This window comes from Miniopterus schreibersii, assembly GCF_964146895.1.
Source record: "Miniopterus schreibersii genome assembly, chromosome: 4".
Lineage (NCBI taxonomy): Eukaryota > Metazoa > Chordata > Mammalia > Chiroptera > Miniopteridae > Miniopterus > Miniopterus schreibersii.
In genome coordinates, this window is record NC_138105.1 from 93,068,388 (window position 1) to 93,096,323 (window position 27,936).

General features: G+C 46.3%; 1 protein-coding gene across 1 annotated transcript in view; it reads left to right on the forward strand.

The window, feature by feature from the left end:
- The window catches only part of LOC308556049 (teneurin-2-like), a 339,816-nt gene that overhangs the window by 269,730 nt on the left and 42,150 nt on the right, over positions 1-27,936 (forward strand). Inside the window, exon 3 of the mRNA XM_081135052.1 lies at positions 276-575. Coding sequence (XP_080991178.1) covers positions 350-575 — 226 coding nt within the window. The 5' untranslated portion in view covers positions 276-349. The remainder of the gene's footprint in view (positions 1-275; positions 576-27,936) is intronic.

Below are 27,936 nucleotides of genomic sequence, written 5' to 3' on the forward strand. Positions count from 1 at the left end.
TCATCTGCGCACATATGGAAAATCAAAAGACGACTTATTGTTGCTATTACTTTTCCCCCTAAATCTATTAAATGAAATAGCAAGAAAATTAATTTACTGTGTCGAGTTCTTCTATTTAGGCTGATTGTTTAAGTATACATTAAGCGTTTGCAGAAGAGATTATGTGGCACTGACCAAATTTGCCTTTTTATGTTATTATCTGAGTCAGAACGTGAGTCAGAACCGAAGGCGGCGTTTCCTCGTAATCACGGAGTTGTTTCCTTTGATGTGTTTAGGTGCCCACGTGACACGCGCCAACCCTCAGGCCTGACTCTTCAGACTCCATCCGCGTCCTGCCCGATCCGCAGCAATGGACGTGAAGGACAGGCGACACCGCTCTCTGACCCGGGGGCGGTGCGGCAAGGAGTGTCGCTACACCAGCTCCTCCCTGGACAGCGAAGACTGCCGTGTGCCCACGCAGAAGTCCTACAGCTCCAGTGAGACGCTGAAGGCCTATGACCACGACAGCAGGATGCACTACGGCAACCGTGTCACAGACCTCGTGCACCGGGAGTCAGACGAGTTTCCGAGACAAGGTAGGTGGAGCGGCCCCGCGGCCTCGCTGCCTCCTGGTCCTCACTTGCACTGTTGCGTGTCGTCGATGACTGAGGCTGCTGCCAACTGGGGCAGAGCTTGGGCCATCGTGTGGTCTATAGGGGTTTAGGTGACGAGAACAGTCCCTTTTATCCACCCATGTCAAGCTCCTGCAGGTATTAAAGGAGTGCTTCTTTGGTCCTGGACGCTAAATTCTTTGACAGTTTGATGGTTGCTTTTGGAGACCCACCATGGTGGGTTTTGACAGGTGTAACGTAACAGCACACCCGCAGCTCCAGAAGGAGTATCGTTCTCTTGACTTGGAGTATTTTGATTTATTTGGGAAAGAAAATAGTTTTCTCCCCAGTACTAAGGATTGATGTTCTTGTCACGCTCAATATCCATAAGGAACTGCTCGTCACCTGTCAAGGGCCACTGTCAACGAATGGGCGCGCAGGCAGGAGCAGTAAGCGAAGTTGGTTCACTAGCGCGAGGTCCTGCGTTTTGTGTTCCAGCCTTGCTGTGTGTGCAGTTTCCACGAATGGCTTAGCAGAGTGACAAGTGGGTGTGCAAAATCCATTGGGTGCACTGGGAAGGGTCACTCTGCCAGTGCCGGGGTCAGGCCCTGCCTGCCAGGTTATGTCATTGCCGATTCTTCATTTCTTATAGTAAATGTTGCCACTCATTTAATTCCTCATGAGGTACCTTAGCTTGTGTCCTAGTCTTTTGGGGCTGCTACAAGAAAATGCCATAAATATGTGGCTTATAAACAAAAGACATTGATTTTGTACACTTTTGGAGGTTGGGAAGTCAAAGTTGAAGGGCAGATTGGGTGTGTGATGAGGGCTTTCTTTCTGGTTCAGAGACAGCTGTCTTTTCCTGTGTCCTCACATAGCTGAAGAGGGCGAGGGAGCTCTCTGGGGCCTCTTTTACAAGGGCACTAAACCCATTCATGAGCCCTCCACCCTCGTGACCCAATCACCTCCCAAAGGCCCTGCTTCCAAATGCCAAAGGGATTAGATTTTAATATAAGAGTTTGGCGAGTCACAAACATTCAGTCTATAGCAACTTGGAATTCCATTCCTGATTTCTTAGCTTCCTCAAATTACTTATCTTTTCTTTATTTCTTAAAATATTCTATTATATATAAAATCTATAATCCAACAGATTTTCTAAAACAACATATTTTCATATGCTCCCAGTTTAGCCTAGCTCCAGCTTTAATAGTTAACAAAATATCCCCCAAATCGGTCAAGAAACAGTTAAGATTGTGTTTCCAGTGCAATTATAGACCCTTGCAAGATACGATTTTTATTTAATCTTCACTCTTATTTTCAGAGTTATCTTCATGTAAATGGAACACATTTCAAGCAGAGGGAGGGAGGGTGGCTTGAAAATTGCTCTGTATCTGACGTCTTTGATCAGTGAGCGACTTCAGCAAGTGTTTTACTTCACGTTTCACCCGATCCCAAAGTGCACGAAGTGGGAATTGGAAAAAAATAACGACGACTCGCAGCTTAATTAATTACGGGGGTGCTTACATTTCCAATATGAAAAGTTGTGACACCTCTCTGTTGTTTCCAAGAGCATCACTAATACGAGACTCGGATAGTGTGAAAGGTGATGTGCGTTCCACATGGTTGGAAGCCGCCTCTTTCCTGCTGTGTTTCTGGTTTCGTCTGCGGGGCTGCCACATGCACTTGGTTTCTGGTGGCTCTGTGCCAGAGTGTATGGACCCTTCCTAAGCCTCCTGAGAGGAGCATCTGGGCTTCTGCGTCACCGGGCAGGGATCGGTAGGTCCCAGGTTACTGCTGGGTTGGGGCCTGGCCTGTCGCCTTGCCCCTTATTAATATGCATGTAAAATGAAACTAAGTGCTTGGGGTTCTGTTTTCAAATATACCTTTCATTCCTCCCTTTCAATCCTGTCCCTCCCCATTGATAATAATGGAAGTCGCTTGGCCACATCAGACTCATAGCTTTGCAATTAACAATTCACACGTGCCGCTTGTTGTTATTGAGCCCATATTTGTTTGTGTAACGTGTTTGCATGAATTAAGAGCTGTGCAGGCCAGAAGTAAAAATACGAAGGCATCGGGAAGAATTTGCATATGTAAGTGCAGTTCCTTCTGAAGACAGCCATGAATTTATGCATGAAAATGCAGTCAGAGTCGGAGTGGATCTCCTTTGATGGGTTCTAAAATTGGACTCCACAGGAAGTAAATAAGCACATATTTAAGGAGAGGGGGGATCAGGAGATACAATCTGGCCAGCAACACGTTCCACATGAAACTTAGCTACTACGGAGAGGGTTAAAATAAATTTTACACTCAGTAATAACAATCATTTTTTTTAAATGTCATACGTTTCCCATTTTATTTTCTGATTCATGGAATCAAAGAGCAGGATCATCTCCGTACGTATTAGCCTAGAGGTACATTAGCATGGATCGTAGTGTGTGATCATCTCCTGCGGTATTCTTATCTAAAACCCAAGACACCGATTATAAAACAAACACGCTCCTCTCATACACACAGGTTTGGCAAACACAGCCGGATGACTCTCCAGATGCTCAGCGCGGCAAAGAACTGCCAGCCAGTAAAGCGATGCGGGGCCAGGGTCAGACCTTGTCCAGTTTCCCCAGCTGGCCAGCTGCAAGTTGTCAAGTGTGAGAGGCTGCCAGGTCCCAGCAGGAGAGAGGGGCCAGGTCTTCCCCTGAGAAGCTCCCAGAGGCTCCCGTCAAAATTATGCCTCCTCTCCTTGCTTCCGACACAGGCTCCTCCGCCGCCACCTTCTACCCGGGGCCCCTTAAGCAGAGACAATGCAAATTACCTGTCTGACCCCTGTCATGCTGGATCCTCCTGGTGGGAAGGGAGAAAATCGCTGACCTTACATCCGTGGCCCCTGGAGTAATTAGTAATTAGTTAATGCCTAACCCTGCAATAAATAGCATCCTGGTGGTCGTAGTGGGAATGCCCCTGACAAAAGTGCCCAGCGGTCTGATCTGTGATCAGACCCAGGCCCAATCCAACCTGTGAAATAGATGCCACTTTGAATAATGCAGGTTGGCCCAGTCCCCAGGCAAGCTGTATAAGCGTGTTCTTTGGGACTCTGAGTTAGTATGTCGAGCGGTGTGATGTACAAGACAGGCTGCCATGTCTCAGGAGCCTGAATTTAGACCTGGACTCTACTTTTGTCTGTCTGTGTGCCTGTGACTGGCGGGCATTCTGTGCCTTCCCGGGATCAGTACACAGTGTTCAGATGTATTGAGCAGCAGTAGCAACAGCAGAAGAAGGCCGGCCGGCCCTGGTATGCCCTTCTAGGCGTCAGGTGCCAGTCTAAGCATTCTGCTCGCATTAACTCAGTTCACCTTCACAACAATGGGTACTGTTATTACTCCCTTTTTTATGGACCGGGAAATTGAGGCATGGAGAGATTAAATCAGTCACCCAAGGTCACAAACTTAGGAAGAGGTGGAGACAGGTTTCCAAACAGAGAGTTGGATTCAAGAGCTGTGTTTTAAACAGGGTTTACTCACCTCCCCGATGCATAAAGAAAGAAACAAAAACCAAGTCCTTAAAGTCCTCAAAGGCCAGGGAAGGTCTACGAAGTTCAATCTAAAAACATTTTAGGGACCAACCCCTTCAAGCTTTTCTTAGTAGCATAGGAACTATAGACACTAACACTGACCACAGTACAGACACTGAGGAGGCCACCAGCCCCCGATCTCTATCCCTGTCTCACCCACCCTCCTGTCTCCGCAGCCAGCCCGGGCCCCGCCAGTGTTTCCAGCTGCAGTCCCTCCCTACTAACCGCCCTGCAGGGGACAGTGCCTACTGTCCCATCTGTGCCGGCCGTCAGCACAGTGCTCCGCCCGCCCCTGCAGCCACCACCTTTCCGCACAGCACAGCCTCTCAGCCTGGGACACTAACCAAGAAGGTGTCCTATGCGGGTGATGTTGCTCAGCTGAGCAGAACCGACGGGCTCCTGAGCCTGTGGGGCCCGGCGGCCCGAGCTCAGCCTGGCTCCCCACCCTCGAGCGGCCCTTCCTCCCAGTCAGCGCCCCAATCTCCAGGGAGGCGGCCGAGATTGAATCCTGGCCCCGCACCTCAGGCTGGCTGCTGGGGTCAGGGCGGGAGAAAGGGCTGGGGGAAGATCGGATTTTTTGAACATAAGCTTGCATCGGTTCTCTCAATCTGTCCTAGCCCAGAAATGACTTTCGCCAGCCCTTCGATGCACTGTACAGATACATAAACACATACACACGTATGTACATATTGGGCTCGGTTTGATTTTGGTATTTCATGAATCATTTCTTACTCCCGTGATCTTTACAGTAATTTGAGCAGTATTGTTTTTGCTCTGTGTAATTTGCCACGGCATAAATTTAACCCGTGTTAATGAGCTGAAAATGCATGAACAGCTAGCAAGCGATCCTGTTACCTGTATTGATTCAATTAATGTATATAATAATTGCTGACATACTTTGAAAACCTGTGAGCTCTTCTGTCCACACCATTGTCGTAAAACAGTTATTTTTTTAAGGCACCCAAAGCAACAGTTAGAAAGGTTTTATTTTGAAAAATGCCGATCTTTTAACTTAATTTACTCACAAAGAACAACTTTCGGATTTTAGTGAAGTTCAAGAGTTTGTTGGGTCAATACTTGGAAGGCTGATAAGTTCCTTGAGAAGACGGCTTTCAAATGATTCTCCTGCCTCTAGGCAGGACTTCTATTCATAACTCAACTGGGAACACACGGTGCCTCTTCGTCTTCGGTTGTGTTGCTGCTTTTTAAAAAATCTTTAGAAAAAAAGAGACTACAATCTATCAGTGTAACATGGTTTGTGGTCTTCTTCCCGGCTAACTGAAATCTATGTTGCTTCATATGAGAAGCATATGGAGAGTAGTTAAGAGGCAGACTCAGAGTTAAATGGTGTCGGCATCCTGGTACCGATGTGTTCCATCGGTGTGGCCTTGATCAAGTTCTGGAGCGTAGACTCTCCAGTCTCCTTTTCTCCATCTGTAAAAGTCCCCACCAGTATAGCTATTGGGGTCATCTCCAACGATTATGTGTTTGTCATTCTAGGGACCCTTTCTTTTAATAGGTGCTGAATAAATGCTAGTGGTTATAATTAGTGCATTTCAATCCTATTGCCAGCAAAAGCGGTGATCATCAGCTCTCCTACCCTCATAATTCTGCGAGCAACAGAAATGATTTCCCCGTTGGATTTGTTTCCTATGACTTGAGAACTTCTGACACCTTCAAAGCCTGAATTTCCCCTCCAGTTGTTGATAGAGCGTGTTTGACTCCCTGCACACCATACCTTTTGCACCCAAAGATTAACATAACTCACACATCATTTCCCTATTTTTAGAAAGGAACGAAAGATACCATCTAACAACTGTCAGCTCATGCCAACACACTGTAATAGAGTTGCTAGTCAGACAACTTTGCAAGGTAAAAAAAAAAAAAAGATTGGAAAAACGCTCTAAGATAGCGCCACTGGATCCAAGCAATGTTTTTTTAAGATGTGCAATTTGTGGCATGTAATTAAATGTAAATTTTAGGAATGGGTTTAATTAAGAGAAGACTATCCATATAATCTCTGGATGAAAATTAATCCATTCTCATCGCTTTATAGGTAACAATTTGAGGCCTATGTCACTTAGTCAATTTTATCTGGATTTTTGTTGCTGATGTTCACTGCCCTTCTGGGATTACATCTGTTTTTCAATAACTGTGGCCGTTGGGTAGAGTCTTCACGTTTGTCTCAGTCATCCCGTGCTGTGAGCCCTGCCTTCAGCGTTGACTCTAACTTTCTTTGAATCCCTCCCTTTTCCTGCCCTTCTCCGGCACCAATTCTCTAGTTTTACCCTGAGCCCCCTACCCTTCCTTCTCCATGGCATTTTCTTTGGAGCGCTCGTACGACTTCAGCATTCACTCTCCCCGCTTCTCAAGATTGTCGCGGTCGCAGCGAAAGGCAGGGGATCACATCCCAAATGAGATTAGCGAATAAAAAACCAGCCGCTCTGTCGCACGGCCGAGAGGCCAGCGGTGCACCCGGCCTCGCCATCTCATGTCCCTCGTTCCCCTTTCCTTGGCTTTACTCCTCAAAGAGAGCTGTGCGAAGATGTCCCCTGACACCCCCACTCTCACACTCTCTTCCCTTGGTCACATCATTGGAAAGAGGGTTTTTGGTTGGTTGGTTGGTTGGTTGGTGGGCTGTTTTTTTGGTTTTCCCAATCTTGAGCAGGACATTCCCAAGGATGATTCAGACAGGCCTGCCAAGGACATACGACGATGCCCCTGTCTGTCGCTTGGACTTCAGCTGGCCCGGTCTTGGAGTCGGGCTTTCCCTGCGCCTGGAGATAGCTGTAGGTGAGCACTTCCTAAGCCCCATGGGATGGGCTCCATGTGGGAAAGAAAGGTCCTTATGTCGAAGAGGTAGGTAAGGAAGACTGACTGATCTGGCAACAGATGTTCCCACCCTAGTGATGCCCAAATCTAAGACAACGATGGCCCTTCCAGCTCATTTCTGCTTTCCTCACTGCCCTTGGAAGAGCTCCTCTCAGTAGCAGACAGGCAATTTTCTCTCCCACAGAGTGCCTTTCCATATATTGGTTCCCAGCTTCGGGGAACAGCATCACAACTCTCGTTTTGGAGGCAGGGTCTGGAAAACTTGCTCTTTTACACTGATTCTTTATATTGCTGTTGGCCAGGTCACAGCCTTTATTCTTTCTTAATTTATCTTATTTCTGATTTTCTCATTCACGAGAAGCCGCCAACATTTCTTCCCCATTTAAATGGCCTCCTTTCCTGGGTCCTCCTCAGCGTGTAATGAATAGCCTGAGGTTTTGAAAGTGCTGCCCTGCCCTTGCCTCTTTACTCGAATGAATTCAAAAATATTTGGGGGGTTCTCGTGGGAAAACTGTGCTATGGGGCACAGCAGTGAAAGAGGCAACATGCCTCGAGCCTCGCAAAGCTTGGCGACCCTGGAGGGCACAGGCAGGAGAGACACGTGGCTGGGGGCGGTCTGAGAAGTGCCAAGAAGGGGCGAGTACTGGCGAGCTTTGGAGGGGCACCGCACCGAGGGTTGCTCACTGAGGGTGTCAGAAATTGTGACATCCGTTCATGCACATAGAGAATGAACAGGAGTTGGGTGCTCGAGCAGGCAAGAAAGAGTGTTCAAGCCAAACACATAGTACACGGGGCGGGCAAGGCAGGTTTACAGTTGTGAATGCGCGAAACACAGAGCTTGTTCTTGTATTGTGATTTATTAATCATGGCATTATTTTCCATATGAACAACTGTAAACCTACTTTTGTCTACACCTGTATGCAAAGGTCCAGCGGTGACAGCGCTTGGTTGTTCCAAGGATCTAAAAAGAAGTTCAGGTTAGCTGGATGCGGAGTGGGGACGGATGAGCTAGAGTGGTGGGGGAAGAAACTGGGTCTCAAAAGCGTTTCAAGGGGACCATGCTGGCTTTGGTTTATGGAATAGAGTCCACGGAGATAAGATGGTCAGCGAGATGAGTCAGGAGGTTGTAGTTCATCCAGGCAAGGGGGCCTAGAAACCTGAACTGGGATGGTGGAGGTGGTTTGGGAAACGTTGAAACACCAAAGATGGTTGACTTCTCAGGACACTAAAAGTGGAAGTAGATATATTGTTCTGGGACTTCGGTGCATCGACTGCTTTCTTTTCCTGCAAAAAGTTCATTGCCTTTCTGATGCTGAATTTCCTTAAAGAGCCAGGAGAGGTCAGTGCTTGTAAATAAGCCCTCAAATGGAAGTGCATAGATTATTGGGTTGAGTCCTCCTGGAATGGTGACCTCAGCCTGAAAATAAAAATGTGTTGTTACAGGAATTTGCATTTTTCCCCTCAACCTTGTTAGGTTCCTGCCTGTGCAAAGAGTAGCACCAGCAACTGAACACCTCCTATGGATCCAGGGCGAGGGGAATATAGGGAAAATACTGTGTCTCGTCCACTGCCTCTCTGTGTGGCCCAGTGCCTTTTTCTCTCGGTGGCTAAATAAACCAGGGACTCAGCAGATGTGAGGGGTGTGTGTGTGGGTGTGTGGGTGTGAACAAGTGAGTGTGTACTGACTAGCAAAGCCGAGGGTGTTTAGAAGGTGGAATTAGTGCTTCCTGGCATCTGATGGGACAAGCAGAGTGAAGGAGAGATGTCAAGGGTGTTGCTGAGGTTTGCGGTTATGAAAACTGACTAAATGTTAGTGCTAATCACCAGGGTTTGAAACGGAAGGTGAGCTGGTTTGTGAGTTAGAGAGTACGTGTCACTACGGACCTTGTGAATTCGAGGCGCCCGTGGGCCGTGCATCTGTAGAGACCTAACAGGCAGCTGAATGTACGGTTCTGAAATTCCGGAGAGAGGCATGAGCTGCGCAGAGATTTGGGAACTGACAGCTAATAATTTCATGGGAATTAGTGTGATCATCCAGGGAAAATGAACAAAGAGATAAGGAGCTCACATGAGAACACAGGAAATCAACGAACAGGAGAGTGGGTAGAAAGAAACCTTAGTTTCTTTACGTCGCCTACTCCGCCCGTCCAGACTTGCCTTAGCATTCAAGCATAGATAAATAAAACATTTGTTTTATTTCCCAGTCCTCTACTCAGAGTTGGCTTCCCTTTTGTTAATAAATAGTGGTCACCACTTTAATGCACGCTGCTGATACTTGGCTCCTAAGTATGTTTTCATTGGCCTACAGATTGCTTTAGGGAATCTGAATAGAGTGCCTGTAGCCAGCTATCCACACCCCAGTTTACCTTAGACTCCATGGTCTGCCTTTTGTCTGATACCAGCCCTTCCTGTCCGGTCATTTATTGCATATGTCAGGCCCCCAAAGGCTATTGCAATTGCAGAAAGTAGTACAGACCCCCCTGCGTTCAATCCTTCCTTGTAAAATGCCTGCCCACCTTTTCCAAATCTGTTCATCCCACGAAGCTTAACCTATGTGCCGCCTCTTTGCTGAAATCCCTGCCCTCTGAGTTCCAGTGCCCTAGACACGTTGCTATTGTCGTTGCGGTCGTCTTTGTGAGTGACTCGGCATACACAGCAGGTGGAGTCCTCGACTCCAGTGAACAGGGAGAGAAACAAACCCTGCAGCTTTGATCTCTGACTCATAGATGCAGCTACAGGAGAATGTTCTCATTAGTGGCTCGGATCCAGTTCTACTGAGAAGAATTTAAAGCATGGCTCAGACCAGTCCTCCACTTCGAACATGTGAGTTGTGTGTCCAACAGGACCGGCTCAAGTCCAACATAGTGAAATACCAACTTGTAAGGTGTTTTTTTGTTTTTGTTTTTTGCAATAGACTCTGACACTCACATGGTGGATTGTACTAACATTGGCTTTATCTGAGTATTGGAAATTCAGTCATACTCTCAGCTCTTCAGGGCTAAGGTGCTCACGACTACTATGTCTTGCCATATGGGTGCAATGTGATGGGTAAAAGGATACAATTCCAACTGGAAATTTTTTTTAAAGTACACTGTCAGAGATGAAAAACTTGCAAATACCTGTCCCACCGTGGCTTAGGGTCTTGGGTCCAGGAGGGATGCCGCCCTGCCCCCTGGCGAATCATCACACTGATATTATCCAAAGAGACATTTCACTTTCCATGTCATGTTTTAGGTTTGTAATTTAACTTTCAGCTCTAGCAATTCCAGAAGCATCTCTAGGGACCTATGCAGAGGAGGGGGCCGGCGTGTACCCGGAATGAAGTCATGTTCGTTCCTTGAGCCCCTTCAGTGGCCTGCATCTCTCAGCAGCCCTCTCCCTCTGCTGCGGCCAAACTGCACCCACCAGGGTGCTCAGTGTTTCCCCTGCCGCGGCTGCTTCCTTCCCGCTCAGCCTCAAGTCAGACCTGCTTCAGTAAGAAGCGTCTGCCGGGAGCAGTCAGAACAAATACTGGGCGCGCGGGGAGGTATCAAAAATAAGTGCAGCATAGGCTTGTTTAATAATGTCCAACAGCCTTTGATAATATTTGGAATATTTTACCAAAGTCACTTTGAGCATTATGTTTCATGCATTTTCTCCAAGACAGAAAGATCTTTTTGGAAATGAAAAAAACGAGATGGAGAAGTTGGACGGGCTTCCTTGTATCCTCAGTTGAGCCCGTTCCTCTCCTTTCTGGTTCCAGGCCTTTTCCCTTGGCCAGAGCCATGAAGTGTGAAGCTTCTCTTTGTTCACCTTGATTTATGAATAGCAGGCGTCGGACAGTTGCTGTCCCAGAGGTACACATTTTATTTTAAAAACAGTTTGAAGCAGCTCCTTTTAAATTCCCTCCCATCCACTGTCCCCTTGGCTGCATAATGCGTGCCTCTCAGTTGTCCTTGTACAGTGAGGAGTCCCTCCATGCATGGAGAATTAAAATACTGAACTTGTTTGTTGCAGTTGGAACCAAAATGTTGAATTTATTCAGAGGGTAATTACAATGGATTAAATTTGCTTCTATGGATCTATTTGCTGTAGCTGGGACATTGATAGACAGGAGGAATATTACTTTAATGTCCTCAAAACAAAAAGAATAGAGAGACAACTGCAGGATAAATATCCATAGCTCAGAAAAATTCCCTTGAAAGAGACTGCAAATTCAGGTGACCCCCATCAGCTTTCAAAAGACCCCTGTCCACCCAGCAGTCTTGGTTTCAAATTCTCCTTGGCTCACAGGGACAATGCAGTTGATGAACATCCTCTGACCCCCATTTGTGTGTTTTGCAAAAGCCCTGCCTGGAGATGACCCACTTAGCACTTTCTGCTTCACAAACCCAGAGACTGAACAGCAGGGAGGCTCCAGCAAGGTGCTGAGCTGTCCTAGCTGAGCAGTGAGGGGACAGTGCGGGTGGCCACATGCCATGTCTGTCTCTGGACCAGGGGCAACACATTCGCCTCTTCCGTGGAGTTTTGGAAAGTCCCCGTGCCCAAGCCTGGCCTGAGACTGATTAAATATGAGCCTCTGGGGACTCAGAGCCAGGCATCAGCATTTTAAAAAGTGTCTTCTTATATAAATAAACCATCTCAAAGGTTTGAGTGTAACGGAACACACTCTATGGAATATAACCATTTCTTTGGTAACTGAAAGCCTTTCAAGCTTACAGACTCTTAGTGACTTGGAATCTCACTTTTCACTGAGAAGCCCATAGTTTTAGTTTAAACAGAGCTTCCTAATTCTTAGAGGGTTTTGCTTAATAAATGCCAGGCCGCCAGAAGCTCATTACACAGTGTCTCCAGGCCAATAATGAGCCACCATTTGCCTGGGTGTTTGGTGACTGGTCCTTGGTTGCCAGGGTGCGGTCCACCTTCTGCTGTTCTGAGTCAGAAAGCAGGAGGACCGCCCGGCCGGGCGTGGCTCAGCGGCTGAGCATCGACCTAGGATCCAGGTGATTGGGGTTCGATTCCTGGTCAGGCACATGCCCTGGTTGTGGGCTCGATCCCCAATGACTCTCTCATCATTGATGTTTCTCTCTCTCTCTCTCCCTCTCCCTTCTTCTCTCTGAAATCAATAAAGATATATTTAAAAAAAAAAAAGAAAGCAGAAGGACTGATTCTTTTAGCACCCCTGGTACCAAGGTACTGGCCTCTCCTCTCACATCTCTTTCGACATTATAAGTGAGGATTTAACTTGAGCGCCTGACGTGGAATATGGCACATCGTCAATTAATTATATCAATTGATCTGACGTCTTCAACATTAGTGCAGGGATGCGTTTAAACCTACCATGGGAAGAAACATAGTCACCTTTGCTCACGTCGAAAGGTGAAGCTGGTGAGGAAAGTCAGTATTAACGGGGATGGGTCCTACCTGCTTTTCGATGCGAATGTTTCTGAAGCCTGGCACTGGTTCAAGCAAGGGTACAGAGTCCAGACGCCCAGGGGAGGAAGTGAGGTAAAGGAATGGAGCAGGCTGGTGTCCAGTGTGTGTCCTGGTGGAGACTGTCTTGATTTGGGTCGGGCATGTCCAGACAGTGCCTCTTAGCTCTGGCGATTTGGTGCCACTGGGGAATTCAGATCTAGTGTTGCTAAATCACCCAACTTCTCAAGAAAATTGGGGGGAAAAAATCTGACTTCTTTGTCCTAAAATGCTCACATTTTAAACGTTGCTGCAATGACCACTTAAGTAGGCTCTGCACAAGATGCTGGCCTCATTTCCTGCCCTAGAATCCGCTGGAGAGAAGGTGCCGAATGACCCAGAGGACGGGCGCGATCGAGCGTAGGCAGCCCAGCGTCAGCAGCTGTGAGCTCCTTGACCATGGGGTCAGAAGCCAGGGATAGGAAGCCGATAATAAATGCCCCCCCCCCCCCAGCATCCTGAGAAGCGCGGCCTCAGGCCCCCCTAAGGCCCAGCGCCATCCTCACTAGGCACCCGCAGCAGCGCTCAGCTCCATAACTCGTCTTAATTGGCGCCCCCGCTGTCCCGGTGTTGGCCCTGTCCCTCACGCCTGCTCCTTTGAATCACTTCCCAAACAAAGTGCTTATTCACAGAAATGCGTCTCACCCTCTGCGTTCAGGGAAAACGCCTCTAAGACACACTGTGTGGCCAAAAGAAGACCGTCTATAGGGCGGCCGTGGCTCAAGGACGCCCTGAGCTTGTGTCACAGATAGGGCTTGGGACGAACTAAACTGTAGATGGTTTCTAATTTGGTTTTGATTTTGTTTTACATAAGAAATATTATTATTTCTTTCTGTTAATTTGGGTGATTATTTTTTTTTAAATGAATAAACTTCTAATTTTAGAATAGTTTTAGATTTACATAAAAGTTGCAAAAAGATGGAAGTTCACTGGTTGCTTGTTTTTGTTGGTTTTGCTTTTGGTATGTGAGATTTCTCACTACTGCGTGCCTCGTATACCTGATCCTGGGCGCTGGGTTCTCCTCTTAGATGCCGTCGCCTCAGGTCCCAGGGAGTACAGGGTGGCAGGTGGCAAGCAGCCCCTGTGAGTTTCTTGAGCATGAAGACGATGCCTCACTCATCTTTCCATCCCCTTTTCCATGCACCAGACTGCTGTGCACAGGGACAGCTAATACGTTTGCAAAACTTGGGGATCCCTGTCACACATTAGGATCTGGAGGGGTCACATGCACCCCCAAATCTCTCCCTCCAGTCCTCATACCCCTTTCCGCCTTCCCGAAGGGCAACTCCTCACCCTGGGTTATTGTGTTATTTCCATTTGGCCACAGTAGACTGAGAAGAAACATGGGAAGGCAGGATTTTGTGCCCATGGCTGGCTTTGCCTACCTCCCTTTCTCTCTCACATGATCAAATGACCTTTGTTGCCAAACAAAACCAGAGCTGTGGCTTTCCCACCCCTGGGACCATTAGAACTTCATAGGACATGAATGTCATGATGCATTTTTAACCAAACCATGAGTGGCAGCTAACAGGCGTATTGTTTCTTTTCTAGGTCCTCGCAGCACCTATCTTGCTTGCTTACTAGGCGGCTAACAAAAACAGTAGTAGCGACACATGCTGTCATTCCAGCCTCAGATCTCGGATCACCTTTACAAGGTGTTTCTATTAACCCTTTTCAGGAAACCCAAATAGCTCAGTTATAAACTATAAGGCAGAAGGCATCTTCTTTCCTAGACCTTTGATTTTAAGAATAGCAGTGATCATTTTTATGAGTACTTATGAAGCACCAGGTATCCTTCAATACATCTTACATGTATCAATTGACTACACCCCATTTTAAACATGGAAAAACCGAGGCACCAAGCAAAAGATAATCAGAGTCAAGGGGACAGTGGGAATTCATTGGAATTCACGTGCCATTTAGGTTATAAAAGAAGCTCCTGGCTTCCCAGCGGGAAACAGATCCTAAGGCAGACAGTGCAAGCAGGGAGAACAGGTAAAAGCCATCCAGGACTGCTGAAGAGGAAACGGCACCCCAAGTCCTAGAGGGAGGGTGGGTGTGCCTGAGTTCATTCATAAAGAAGGCAGTAGGCTCACTCCTCGTGCTGGCCTGGATAAGTTTCAGGGATGAGCAAAGCATCCGTTGAATGTTCTGTGGAGCACAGTGAGAGCCCATTTTCCGTCAGAGCATGGCCCTTCTCCGTAAGCCTTGCTTTCTACATCAGACAGTGGGCCCCCCCGGCCCTTTTGTGCTTTATCTCAAACCAGGGGTCCTCTGTTACCTCCCGCCCCCCTGCCTTCTACACGCAGGGACCACTGACCTCTTGCCCCCCGGCCTTCCTTAGTAGACGACGATTCCTTGGCTTTTCAAAGGTGATTTATTCAGGTGTATCACAGCCCCTTTTTCTTAAGAGGGAAGCATCTGTTTTTAAAGACCAGGAAATCCTGTGGTTCACAGACATCCCCAATCCGGGCTGTGTGGAACATCATAGCTGCTGGCCCACAGGCAGCCTTCGTAGATGCAGGGATGCAGCTACGCCAGGTGTGAAGGAAACCGAACAAAATGAAGACGTGGGTAGGAGCTCATCTTGAAAATCCGCCATTTCCATGGCTTGGCCCCCAGGCCAATTATTCTGAGAACTCTGTCTTTTTGGAGCTTTCCGTCACCGTCATTGATGTCCCCAATGCTGCAACGCCCTGGTACTCTCTTCTCTGTCTAACCCAGAGACCCGAGAGTTGTACGACTAATCCTAATAGCTTACATTTGCTGAAGAGCGACCATTGCCTCATTATGCCTGTGAGGTTCATACATGAAAATCATCACTAGGCCCAAAGGCAGCCAAGGTTCGCAGGAGTTAGTGACCCTACTGAGGGCAGACAGCTTGTATGTAAGAAGTGGAAAGAGAGCCAAACCGAAGTAATCTGACTTCAGTGGCTGGTGCTGTTGGTGGTGTGAGGAAACGTTTGTTGATTGACTATGTAACAACCCTACTTCCCTCAACATTTGCTGGAGGGAAGAAATCAGATGCCAGTGTTGAGAAGGTCTGGACGGGCAGACTGCTGGCAAGCAGAGAATCATCACAGCCATTAAGAAATGCAGAGTGCTCAGGTCTATGCAGCCAGACGGAAACCGTAGTTCACACTCAGTGTCGTCAGACAGCAGAGGCTGTGAGCAAAGGGGAAGGCGCGGGTGAATGGGTTTTGACTGTTTATCTCTAATGTGTGTGGCCAGTGTCACTCCCATCTCCGATGGCTGTGATTTATTCTGTTATACTGTCAGGATTAAAACACCTTAGCAGGAAAAATAAAGGGAGGGACGCAAATGCTGTGTCATGGATGTGACAGATGCTCTTTCTCTGGAAGCCATGGATGGTGAAGGCATGGAAACTCTCTCAAAAGCCCCGTGGCCATCAAATGTCAGACCAGGGAGACCTTAGGGACCATCTATTTCAAACCATTCATTTGACACATAAAGAAACTTGAACTCAGAGAGTTTCTGTGCTGGTCAAGGTCGCACAGCTCCTAAGATTAGACCCAGAACCCCAGTCCCCACTTCCCAGTTCAGTGTTCATCCAGCTCCATCACCTGCTGGCCAAGTTCATTGTTCCTTCCCCCAAACTCCGAGTTGAGTTTTACAGTAAGTAAGGAATCTGCCTACATTTTTAACAAGAGCACAGAGAAGTAGGAAGCACCAGCTGGAAACGGTTCCTTTTGCCCTCGGTATCCGTGCAAGGAGGATTCTGATCCCAGAACATGGTCCTCAGCTCTCCTCACTGTTGTTCTATTTTTTAGGCAGCTCCTTTCCCCGTCTGAGCCAAAAGAGACCCCTCTCACCTCCGCGCCTTTGTTAAGTGATGGCCGGGCCGTTCTCTGCCTGCTCCTTGCTGTGTCCGCCCCCCTTACCCGGCTCCTGCACCTTCCTGTCTCTCCGCTGTTTCTTGTGGGAATAGAGAGGGCAGATCAGCGCAGGGAGAGAACCCCAAGCTCCTGTCTGCTCCCGCCTGCTTGCTTCCTCACTTGCTCCCCTGTAGGGGTTTTCCAGCAACTCAGATCATCTGAACTCCTTGAAGTCAGTAAGAGGGCACAGAATTGGAAGTGGGAAGCATGGCTACACGCCTAAGCCAGACGCGCTGAGCCAGGTGACGCTGGTGAGTCGGAGGCAGGTCTCTCTGGGGCTCACTGCGCTCCTCTGCACAGCTGGTGTCCTAGCACCTCCTCCTAAGTAGTTTTTTTGGGGAGCGAAGTTCATCGATGATGAAATACTTTGTGAGCAGGGTTTAATTACCCCCAAATTATCACTGTGAATGAAATGCTCAGTGACAAGTTACTATACATTCCACAGCTCTGTTTGAAAATCCTCATGTGCTCAAACATGTTCATGTGTCGACACAGACCTCCTGGGGTTGACCTGTCCCAGCCAAGGAGACTGAGCGCAGGAGCAATGAGACTTCCAGGTGTCAAAGATTGCTGTGTTTCCCTCTAGCCCAATAAAGCCATTCTGTGTCCACCCAGAAACAGGGCCAATGTCTTCCCAACTCTGAGCTCCACTTATCACTTAGCAGGGAAATGTCATCTCTCGGGGCACAAATCTCACAAAGTCCCTCTTGTAAATATACCATCAGGCTCTGTCTCTAGCACCCACCCTCTAATAGATAACATCTGCCATGGGGCAGCCTTACAGTTGAGACAGTAGTGTTCCCTGTCATTTCTCCAGGCACGAGCACCCACAAGCACCACCTGAAGGACACACCAAGTGGAGGTGAGGGTGGGGCGGGGAGCTGGGGATGCGCCTGCTCAGTCAGAGCGCAGGCTCGTCGAAGACCAATCTAACACTTCCCAGATTCATCTTTAGAATTGTCTAGAGTTCTAAATGATCTAGAGGCTTCAAATTTTTCTGCCTGGGGGGTGATTTTAAATTTAAAATAATCACCTTTCTAAGAGGACATCCCTGCCTCCTAAGTCTCCTATTTACGTGCCACTGCCAAAGCAGGTGAGCCTGCTGTGGATGTGTCGCCACAGAGACCTCTGCCCCCCCTCCCTGGCCCCAGTGGGTTGGTATGAGAACAGAAGCAGACCCTCCCAAAGCTGGGAGCAGGACGGATCCCCCAGCAAGTGAAGGTCTGGGAGCTTGAACACCTCGTTCAGTTTGCTTTCCCCTCCCACCGCTCAGACCTGCGGGCTGCAGCAAGGATCCGGAACCCCAGACCCGGGCAGTGACTTTAAACCGCAGGAGGTCAGCAGACACTTGCCTGTGGCTGGCTCTGTCCCTAGTTTGGTGGCAGAGCTGGGGATACAGACATGAAAAAAGTACGGGCCTGGTTCTCGGGACTCACGCTAGGGCGGAGGAGGTAGAGGGAGCCTTCTGGTGCTCAGGCCATGCAGCGACTGCCCTGGCAGGCAGGGCACAGTGTTTGTGGGGGCAGAGGAAAGGCTTCCCAGGGACGGCTGTGGGTCAGGGCTCTGTGGCGGGCACCAGGGTGGAGTTTGCTGCGGTTCCCTGAGACCCGTCAGGGTTGCTGTAGTGCGAATGCTCCCAGAGCAGACAGAGAAAATAGCATCCCGATATTTAAATATCTGAAAACCCTTTCTTGGTGGTGCTTAGCTGGAAGTGTCTCGGGATGGGTGCTGAGGCGCGTGTCTGCGAAGGCACACCATATTGGAAACAGATTTACTGTCCCAAAGTGTAACGCTTACTCAGCCATCTGATGAGATCCGAGCGCTGAGCAGTCTGAGAGGGATGCATAGAGCTGTTTTATTACAAGATGCTGTGATGAGTTATAGCAGCTTTCCTTATGCTAGATGGCTGTCGCCAAACAAGTTACAGGAATATAAGCAGTTTTATTTGCAATTTTTTGCTTACATTTCCTTAGCGTAGTCGGATTATGGCTTCTCACAGCCCTAGCCGTGCTCCCTGGCACCCCCTGTGTACTGCTTAATTCAGAGCCAAAAGGAGCCTTTAAAAATATTTGTAGAAAGTCCTCCTTGGAGTACGCAGTGCTTCTGTTTATGGAGGCGATCACCTGGCACTTGTTTTAAAAAAAAGAAAATGAAAAAAAAAGCATTTTTGCTCTTGTATCTATGTGTTTATTTCATAGAAAACTTAATAAATGCATCATTAGCCTCTCATTTCATGCAGTGGCAGTGACCCCTAAGTAGGCCGTTTTGTGTTTTAGGAAAAAAATAAATAGCGTTTTGAATTTCATTTGATCAGGACTGAACCGAGGCAACTAAAATAAGGAAGAATTAATTTTCAATGAGAGATGTCCCCCGGCTTGGTTGTTACACACAAATTCTAGGCTGGAAAATCGGTGTCGATTCCCCTCAAACATGTGCTAGTGATTCAGAGAAATTGATGACGTTAATAAAAATGATAATAACAGTAAATCAGTTTATAGTAAATGTAAGTAACTGTTAGGCTGGGACCTGAGTGGACCTTAGACAGCTAAGGACTTAATTTAAGCCCTGCTCATTCTCATTTTATTAAGTATAATTTTACTCGAGTTAATCGTGTTATTAATAATTACAATAAATATTTAACAAACAGTGCTCAATACTCAGAGTCCATCTTTGCTTCACTATTTACTTTGGGAAAATATGCGTTCGTCAGTGCTCGGCCTGGCCCAGGTTTGGGGGCCCCGGACATTTGATGTACGTTGGTGAGTATTTTGAATGATACTAACGTAGAGACGACAAAAGGGACAACTGGGCTACCTCCGCTTTAACGTGGGTCTAAATGTCTAGGACACTCATCTAAGTGGAAAGTAGCGTTAAAAACAAAATGAAAACTCTACTTACAAATTATATCCTGGCATCATAGTCTCCCAGTTACATCTTATTTTCAACACTTATTTGTCATTCCGTTGTAATAATGTTATGTTAAATCAGTTTTAAGTTGTGCGAATGCAGGGGTTCTGGGTCCTATTTCTCTAAGGGTGCGTAACCAGCTGCGTTGGCCGGGAGACCGGGGCGCAGGCTGCTCAGGGGCTGCGGGTGGTTTGAAGGATCAGTCTGTAAGTGTTTTTCGAATTACTTGCATTGAATTTTTTCTGGTTATAAAAGCAATTTAGATGCACTGTAAAGTGTTTGAAAATAACAAATACATAAAAGAGAAAATTAAAGCAGCCCGCTATTTTACCTCCCGGTAGCGATTGCTCTTGTCACTTTGGTGCGTTCATGGCACAGCCTTTTCGCTGTTTGTGTACACGCGTCAGGCATTTTTCAAAACCGGAATTATGTGGCGCAGCACCCTGCTCTTGTTACTGATTATGTCGTCAGTGTTTTCCTCTTCGTAAAATATCCTTCTGAGATCAGGTTTCTCTGACAGGTTTGTGGCACTGTCGTATGGAGATACCCACAGTATCCCGTCTAGTTAGTTTGTTTTTCCATGAGAAGGTCAGTTTAGTACTTTTTTGTTATAGCACTTCAGTGAGCTTAATTCTACATAAATCTTCGTGCACGTCACTAATTTCCTCAGAGTACGTTGGTGAGTATTTTGAATGATACTAACGTAGAGAAGACAAAAGGGACAACTGGGCTACCTCCGCTTTAACGTGGGTCTAGGACACTCATCTAAGCTGAAAGTAGCGTTAAAAACAAAACGAAAACTCTACTTACAAATTATATCCCGGCATCATAGTCTCCCAGTTACATCTTATTTTCAACACTTATTTGTCATTCCGTTGTAATAATGTTATGATAAATCAGTCTTAAGTTGTGCGAATGCAGGGGTTCTGGGTCATATTTCTCTAAGGGGGCGGGGTTATGTGCGGTCAATGACTACCCCTCAAACCTCGCATTCTGCGCAATGGCATTGTAATTGTTAAATCCTATGAAATTTTGAATGGGAGCGTGGATATAGTTTTAATTTTTCACTTGACTATAGACATATGAAATTATATACATGTGTGCATAAATATACACATATTAAATATGTACGTTTGATAAACCAAACAGAATGTCAAACACATGAAAGTATGTATTTATATTCATACATAAAAATCATATATTTTAAATGTATATTGTGCTATTTAAATAATTTGCACAAAGAGGCAAGTGATCTGATTGGGTTTGGTTGTGATGGGTTTTAATCAGACGGCCATTAGAACGATTAGTGACAAATGCCATAAGCCCTGTGGAAACCCGGCTGGCCTTAGTCCCCATCTGCCCTAACGGCCAAGGTAGCTTAGCGTTTACATGTAAGGGGACTCTGGAATCGTGGCCCGAAGCACACAGAGGAGAGGGAGGCAGAGGACAGAGGCAGGCGTGCTGGCTTTCTCTGTCCCCGTCTGTGTCTGAGGGACACTTTCCCCTGTGCAGCAAGCCGTCCCCAGGGAGGCCGGGCCGCGATAGGAGGAAGGACCGAGAAGCGAAACCAGCCCCATCCCCGTGGGAAAAATAGGGCTTATGTGAAAATTAATCTCAGTGTCTTACAACACTTGCTACATAAACCTGAACAAAAGGAGAAAAAGAACACTTGGGAGGAGATGCGTTTTGCCTCCAAAGCTCCCTCTCGTGACCCTCTCTTCGGTTCTGTGTGACATCTCCCAGGCGACCGGGCCTCCAGCGCCAGGCTCTTGGGGGCGTCGGCAGCTGAGCAGCCAGCGCCCGCTGCCGGGACCCTGGAGGAGAGGGGCGCCGCCCTCGGGAAGCCTCGACCCTTTTCTTTAAGCCCACATCTCCTTTCCTAAAATGAGGCCAAGGAAGGCCTGGATGGTCTGCAGCCCCTCTAGCTCTGCCTCTGGGTAGGCCCAACACTGCTCTCACCTGACTCTCTAGACCTTTGACTGTATCTAACGTCACATTATTAACACCACAGTATGTGACACCCGATGCACGAGGACTGCCACTACATTTAAATGTGCAAATACCGGTGAATGCCACTTGAAGTAAAGAACCTCCAGATTCCCCCAAAAGGAGGGTCTGTCTACCCCACCCACTTCCTGCCTGCATGTCATTTTCATGCTCACCAGGGTCCTCCACCAGATGCCGTCATCCCCCCTCCTTGGTCCAAGTGGGTTATGTTTATAAATATCGGGTGACTGACACAGCCTCGCTCTGTTGCCTTACAGTGACAAATGGTGTTGCGAAGAGATTGGGCATTTGGGGAAAATTCAGATGGATATTGATTGTACCTATACGGACTTAGAAATATCTTTCTTTAGATTTTAATTTCTTGCACTCCTGAGAAATTGAATGTTTGTTCTGCTTATCAGTAAATTCTTGATTTTGTTTAAAAAAAAAAAATCCAGGGCAAGTGCTTACATTATCGCCATCATCTGCTCAAAGCCTGGATTTCATTAAGTAGATTGTTAATAAAATGAGGAATGATACATTGCAACCGCAATGCTGAGCCCCCCAAAGTTAATGAAGAGTTATAATTTTCTAGACGGCAAATTAAAAGGCTGTTAAAATGGTTGGTAAGACTGTCAACGGATTTAGCAACATTCCAATTAAAATAGGACATTAAAGGGAATTAAAATCTTGAATTTGGAGAACTGAGAAAATATGTTTAACATGTGATTTAATATAGTGAGGAGCCCTGGCATCTTTATATAAGATGAGACAAATGTCATCTTAAAGATGACATGACACATTTAGCAAAAATTGGGACGTCACCGTCTAATATAATTTCGCAGACTTGGTTAATAATTTGCTTGCCTCAGACATTCAAGTTATATCTTTAATAGCAGAAATAATATTAGAGCAATATTAATAATATTTTAATATAGAAATTTTATGCACATTATATGTGTAATATTAATATGTATTAATAATATATACATTTATATAGCGCCCATTTCTAACAAAACAACAGCTTTACTTTTTCCATCTTTCACTTAAGCTCTCGTACATCTGGATGCGTTTTTACACAGAATAGTTATGCTTTTTCTAAGCCACTGAATGCCATATATTGGACCAATGCACAACATTTTACTTAACCACTCCCTGGATGTTACATAATTAGGTCCCTTTCATTTTTTAGTACAATAAATGAGATTCGATGAACAATTGTAGTCCGGCCGGGCGTGGCTCAGCGGTTGAGCGTCAACCTAGGATCCAGGCGATCGGGGTTCGGTTCCCATCAGGGCACATGCCCGGGTTGCGGGCTCGATCCGTAGCAGGGGGTGCGCAGGAGGCGGCCCATCGATGACTCTCTCACCATTGATGCTTCTCTCTCTCTCCCCCTCTCCCTTCCTCTCTCTGAAATCAATAAAGACATATTTAAAAATAAATTAATTAATAAATAAACAATTGTATAAGTACATATACATTTAGATTAAGTTTCTAGAAAAAAGATTAATGGGTGAAAGAGAATGAACACTTCTGCGGCTCTTGAAGCGGCAACCTTCCCGTCACGTGTCCTTTATCATTGATATTACCACCGGCAATTCAACTATAGTTTTAACTCAGCTATAAGCTGGATGGCATTAGGTTGCAACGTTGGTTGATAATATTTTGCAAAATTAGCAGGTAAGATGGTGCCGTATGGTTGACTTATTGTTTAACGAATCTGCCCCAAGAATGTCACAGGTGTTTAGATAACAACCACTTTTCCCTGTTAACCTGGCTTTCTGTGCCTCATTCTTTGATAAGTGACAGCATATAGGGTGGCCCACACCTGATGCCGTGATTTTCCTTTAGCAGACTTTTAAGATACTCAGAGCTTTAGTGAGGCTTAGCGCAAACAAAGGTACCTATGAAACGAATAACATTTGGTAGAGTAAGACGGGAAGTGCTTAGAGAAGTGTGGCGAAGTCAATGGCACGCATAGCAAGGACAGTATTTTTCAAGTGGCACTAAACTTAAAAATTGACCCTTCCGCCCTGGCCAGAGTGGCTAGTTGGTTGGAGAGTCATCCCGTGCACTGCAGGGTCACAGGTTTGATTCCTGGTCAGGGCACATCCCTAGGTTGCTGGCTTGAACCCAGGTTGCTAATTCCACCCCCAGGCCGGGTGTGTAAGGGAGGCAACTGATCACTGTTTCTCTCTTACATCGATATTTCTCTCTCCCTCTCTCCCTCTCCCTTCCTCTCACTCTAAAATCAATAAACACTTGTCCTGGGGTGAGATTTAAAAAAGCTGATCCTTCCTATTAGCATTTCAGAAGCTATACAAGCACCCCAATCTCCAAGCAGGTCAGAGAGCGCTCACAAGCAAGGAGCACGGCTACAGTGCACAGACCATCTCTCGGTACATCCTGCCGACTGACTACACAATCTAAAAGCTCCACACTTTCCACTTGCCACTCACTCCCCGGTCCCCTCTGTCGCCTTCATGCTTCAGAATCTGACGCTTATTGACTTGGCTTTATACCACTAAGAATGCATGCCCCATAAGGACACAGGTTTTTTCTTTCGGTGGCGTGTTTGTTTTTTGGTTTCTTTTGCTCACTGCTGTATCCTTAGGGCCCGAGAGAACAATGCCTGGCACACAATGGATGCTTCATAAGCATTTGCTCAGTGAAGGAATGAATGAATGGACTGTAGAATGTCACAGATGGACAAATTGCCCATACTCTAGTTGTTATATCAAAGTTTATGCAAATAAAATAACCACTTTAGTAAAGAATTGTATATGAGGAGATGCAGTATTGGAACCAAGAAACCATGAAGCAACTGAAGACTGAAGGCAACCATTGAAACAGAAGATAAGATGGGGTTTGGAACAAAACCTTTCCTGTAGCCACATCAGTCTAAGTGTTCCTTCATTTCTTACTGTGGAGGGATGGGAGGTAGATTCCAGAGGTTAGGTCTGGATACACACACATATTCACATATACATGTGTGTACATCTCTGAATGTAGATAGCTATCAGCGTATATCCACACGCACACCTCCACACACGCACATTTCTACGAGTGCGTTGCTTAAGGTAACTTTAGGGAACTCTATAGGGCACAGCCCATTCAGTAGACTCAGTTCATCTCAGTATTTTCCTATGTTTTAAATGCCTTTGAAGGATTTCTTGCGATACTGCAATGGGGCAGAGCCTGGCACAAGCGAATTTCCATTGATAATTGCAGTTCAAGGTCAGGTGCTCACACTGTGTAGGCCAGAGGTGAAGCATCCTGTAAAGACTTATGCTTTATTATGCTAATGATATTTTTCTAAGAGCTGGAAAAAAGAGTGCACCTGGTGATCCCACAGCCTTCCTTTGCAACCCCTATTACCAAGTCCTCCTGTGTCTGTCATCTCATGACCCATTGGTCACTTTTCAGCCTGTTTTTTCCATCACATTGGTGACTTACAGTATCAGGAAACCTTGAGTTTCATCTCATTTATAATTCCTCTAACCTCGTAGACTTCTCTAACTTTAAATGGCCATGGTCATCGAAGTCAGAAAATCTGCTTTTTCTCCGCAGTCAGTAACGCAGCCAGAAAGGCTTCTCTCAGTGGGCTCCCAGTTCCTCTTATTCAAAGGATGGCCCTGGGTGTCTTGCTGTGGAAATCAGCTGATCTTATTTTTGTATTTAGATTTTATTTATTTATTTTAAAAAACTTTCTTTTCTTCCTACTAAGTCAAATCATCACTTTGTCTCTATGATGGTTATAGATTTCAGCTCTTCTTTTATCCCCTGCTAGAATTCAGGAGAATGCTAGAAGCGCCCAGTAAAAAAAAAACAACTCATTAACCCTACGGTGAATCACAGAGAATTCAACTCTTTGACTGTCTACCCTTCTAGCAGGAACTGGATCCCTGAGCGACTCTGTGTTCTTCCTTTCGGATGTTATACTCAATGGAAATTCTTCATATCTCCAATTCTGTGACTCTGCTGTCAAGGGCAATCTCTTAGGCACTGCCTGTCATTGTGACTGTTGCCAATATCGCTGAATTAAGGAAATCAGGCCACATTCATTGCGTGCACTTGGAGCAAGCTGAAACCATGGGTAAAATGGAAATGCCCAGCGATGGCTATTTCAGCGTTGGTTTCCTGCTACTTTCCTAAAGTGCAATTGCTTTAGCTTTTCCTCCTTGCCTGCTGAGATCACCCTGTGGGTACGAGTGTCTGAGGGTTGAGTTGATAACTTGCAAAGGGAAAGGGTGGGGAGGGAAGGCCACACAGCTTGAATGAATAAACAGAAATATCTGGTGCTCTAGCATGCCCTGCTGCCACGTCTCCATCACTGCACGAGGATGCCCTCGTGTGCTAACTTCGGCAGCAGAATTCCGAAGGCAGGGAAGCAAAAGCAGCAGCTGCGGGAGCTCCCTGCAGTGGCGCCGGGCGTGACATGCTGAATTCTGCGGCTGCAAGCAGCGGTCCAGGAGGGTGCAGCCGCACAGAGGCCCATGGCGCGTTCCCGGGATCGTCAGTGTGGTTCCACAGTGCATATAAACGCGCCCGCTCACTCCTGCCGGCTCCGCCTCGGCCTTTGAACACCCATGTGTCAGTTAAGCCATGTTGCAGTGACAATCATGTTGGTAATGGGGCTCAGAGGAGACAGTACCTAGGGAGATTTTGAAATTAACCATTTCAGAAGGGGGGCGTCTTTAAAATAGGTTATATGTTAAGAGAAACGGAAAACACTGTACTACATCTGTTAGGTGCCTACAATCATTTGAGCTCGCTTAATGTATGTTATGGTATCGAGGAATAGATGAAATCATTCATTCCTTTTTCCTGTTTTAAAAATACAAATATGCGGGGGGGTTTTTTCTCAGCAGCACGAATAAAATGAGGTAAGTGCACATTTAAATGGCCTCAGTGATTAAACCGTCTTCTTTTCATCTGTGAATGTCAGGTAATAGAGCGAGAGTTAATAGGAAGCTGTAATTACCGTTGAGGCCTCTGCTGCTGCAATGGGAGGATAGGGCCTCACTACTTCTCTGATGGCAGCTGAGTCAAAAAGGAATAATTTCCACTTAGGAGTCATGTTCAGGGTCTTCTCATTTCCAGGAACGCCCGCTTTCCTTCCCCACTCGGCCTCCCTGGCCCATTGGGAGAACTGGGTCCCTTGGGGTTTCCATGTCCTTCTGGGTTCCCCCAACTTAACTGCTCTGTGAGGGACCCAACGAATGGGATCTGTACGTGTGACACTTATTTAGAAAGTAAATTTTTTAAAAAATTTGTGAGTTGCATGTTTGAGACAGTCAGCTTAGGGTTGTCCGTCGTTAAATTGAGGGAGAGAAGAGCGATGAGAGAATGTATACATGGCATTTTCTGTTGAATGATTAGCCATGTCTCTCAAAGTCATCTGTCACCTGAGGCTTTCTTATGTGGGAAACTGGAATGTCAGTGCACACATGTAGCCTTGTGTGTGGGACTCACGTGCACACTCGTACAAACACACTGTGGCCATACGTGATTAGAGAGTTAACATTATCTATCTGTCTATATACGGTGGAGTTGTCTATATAGAATGATAAACTCTACTCCTCTAAGGACCCATCAGGGAAAAAGCTTCAGACCAGGCATATTTTTGCGGGGACAGGAAGAATTTTATTTGTTTCACTGTTGGAGACTATATTGTAGTTAAGAGTATCTACCATGAGGCCAGATGTCCTAATTCTGCTGTCTCAGCTCTGTGACCACAGGCAAGTTAGTAAATTTCTCTAAGTTTGAGTTTGTTTTTATAGAGGTATAGTGATATTCGACTTTGGCTTGTTGTGAGTATTAAGTGAGGAAATCCAGGTAAGGCATTTAACACGTTGCCTGGCATTTGGAAGTCCTCGCACAGTGTTAGCAGTGATCATTATGATGTGAATTCCTTTGCCACACAACCTAGGAGAGTCATAGAGGGAAAACTGGAGGCAGACCTAACTTATTCATCCATTCCCCCCTCCCTTTTTTTCAACGTCTTTCGGAATTTCACCATGAGAATGACTTAGAATCACTGACAATTAATTAATGCTAGAAGGAGGCATCAAGATTTGTCTAACTCTCCTCATTGTGTAGTTGAAACGTGGCTCTCACATACATCAACTGAAAAATTATCCGGACTTTTTAAGTCTTTGAGAAAAGAAATTCAGTGTCAACCTCACTTGATATGCAAACCTATCTAAAACCTATCAAATGGCCAAAACCAAGGGACTAGATAGTATCAGTGATAAAACTAATTGTATGCAATTCCTAAGGTCACCACCATTTTAAACACTATGTGCATCCAATCTTCGGCCATTCATTCTGCAAATGCTTATTAACTCCCTGGTGTAGGTCAGGCACTCCGCTAGCAATAACGATAGTTACTACATGTTGAACACTGTTTTAAAAAGGTATTTTTTTATTGATTTTTAAAGAGAAAGGAAGGGAGAGGGAGAGAGATAGAAACATTGATGAGAGTGAAACATTGATCGGCGGCCTCATGTACACCCCCCACCTGGGAACAAGCCCGAAACCCAGGCGTGTGCCCAGACCAGGAATTGAACTGGTGACCTCTTGGTGCATGGGAACATGCTCAATCCGCTGAGCCACACTGGCTGGGCCGCATTGAACACTTCTGACACTTCAGGCTGTAGACTAAGAACTTTGCTATGTAAGCTAATTTGATTGAAACAGAAGC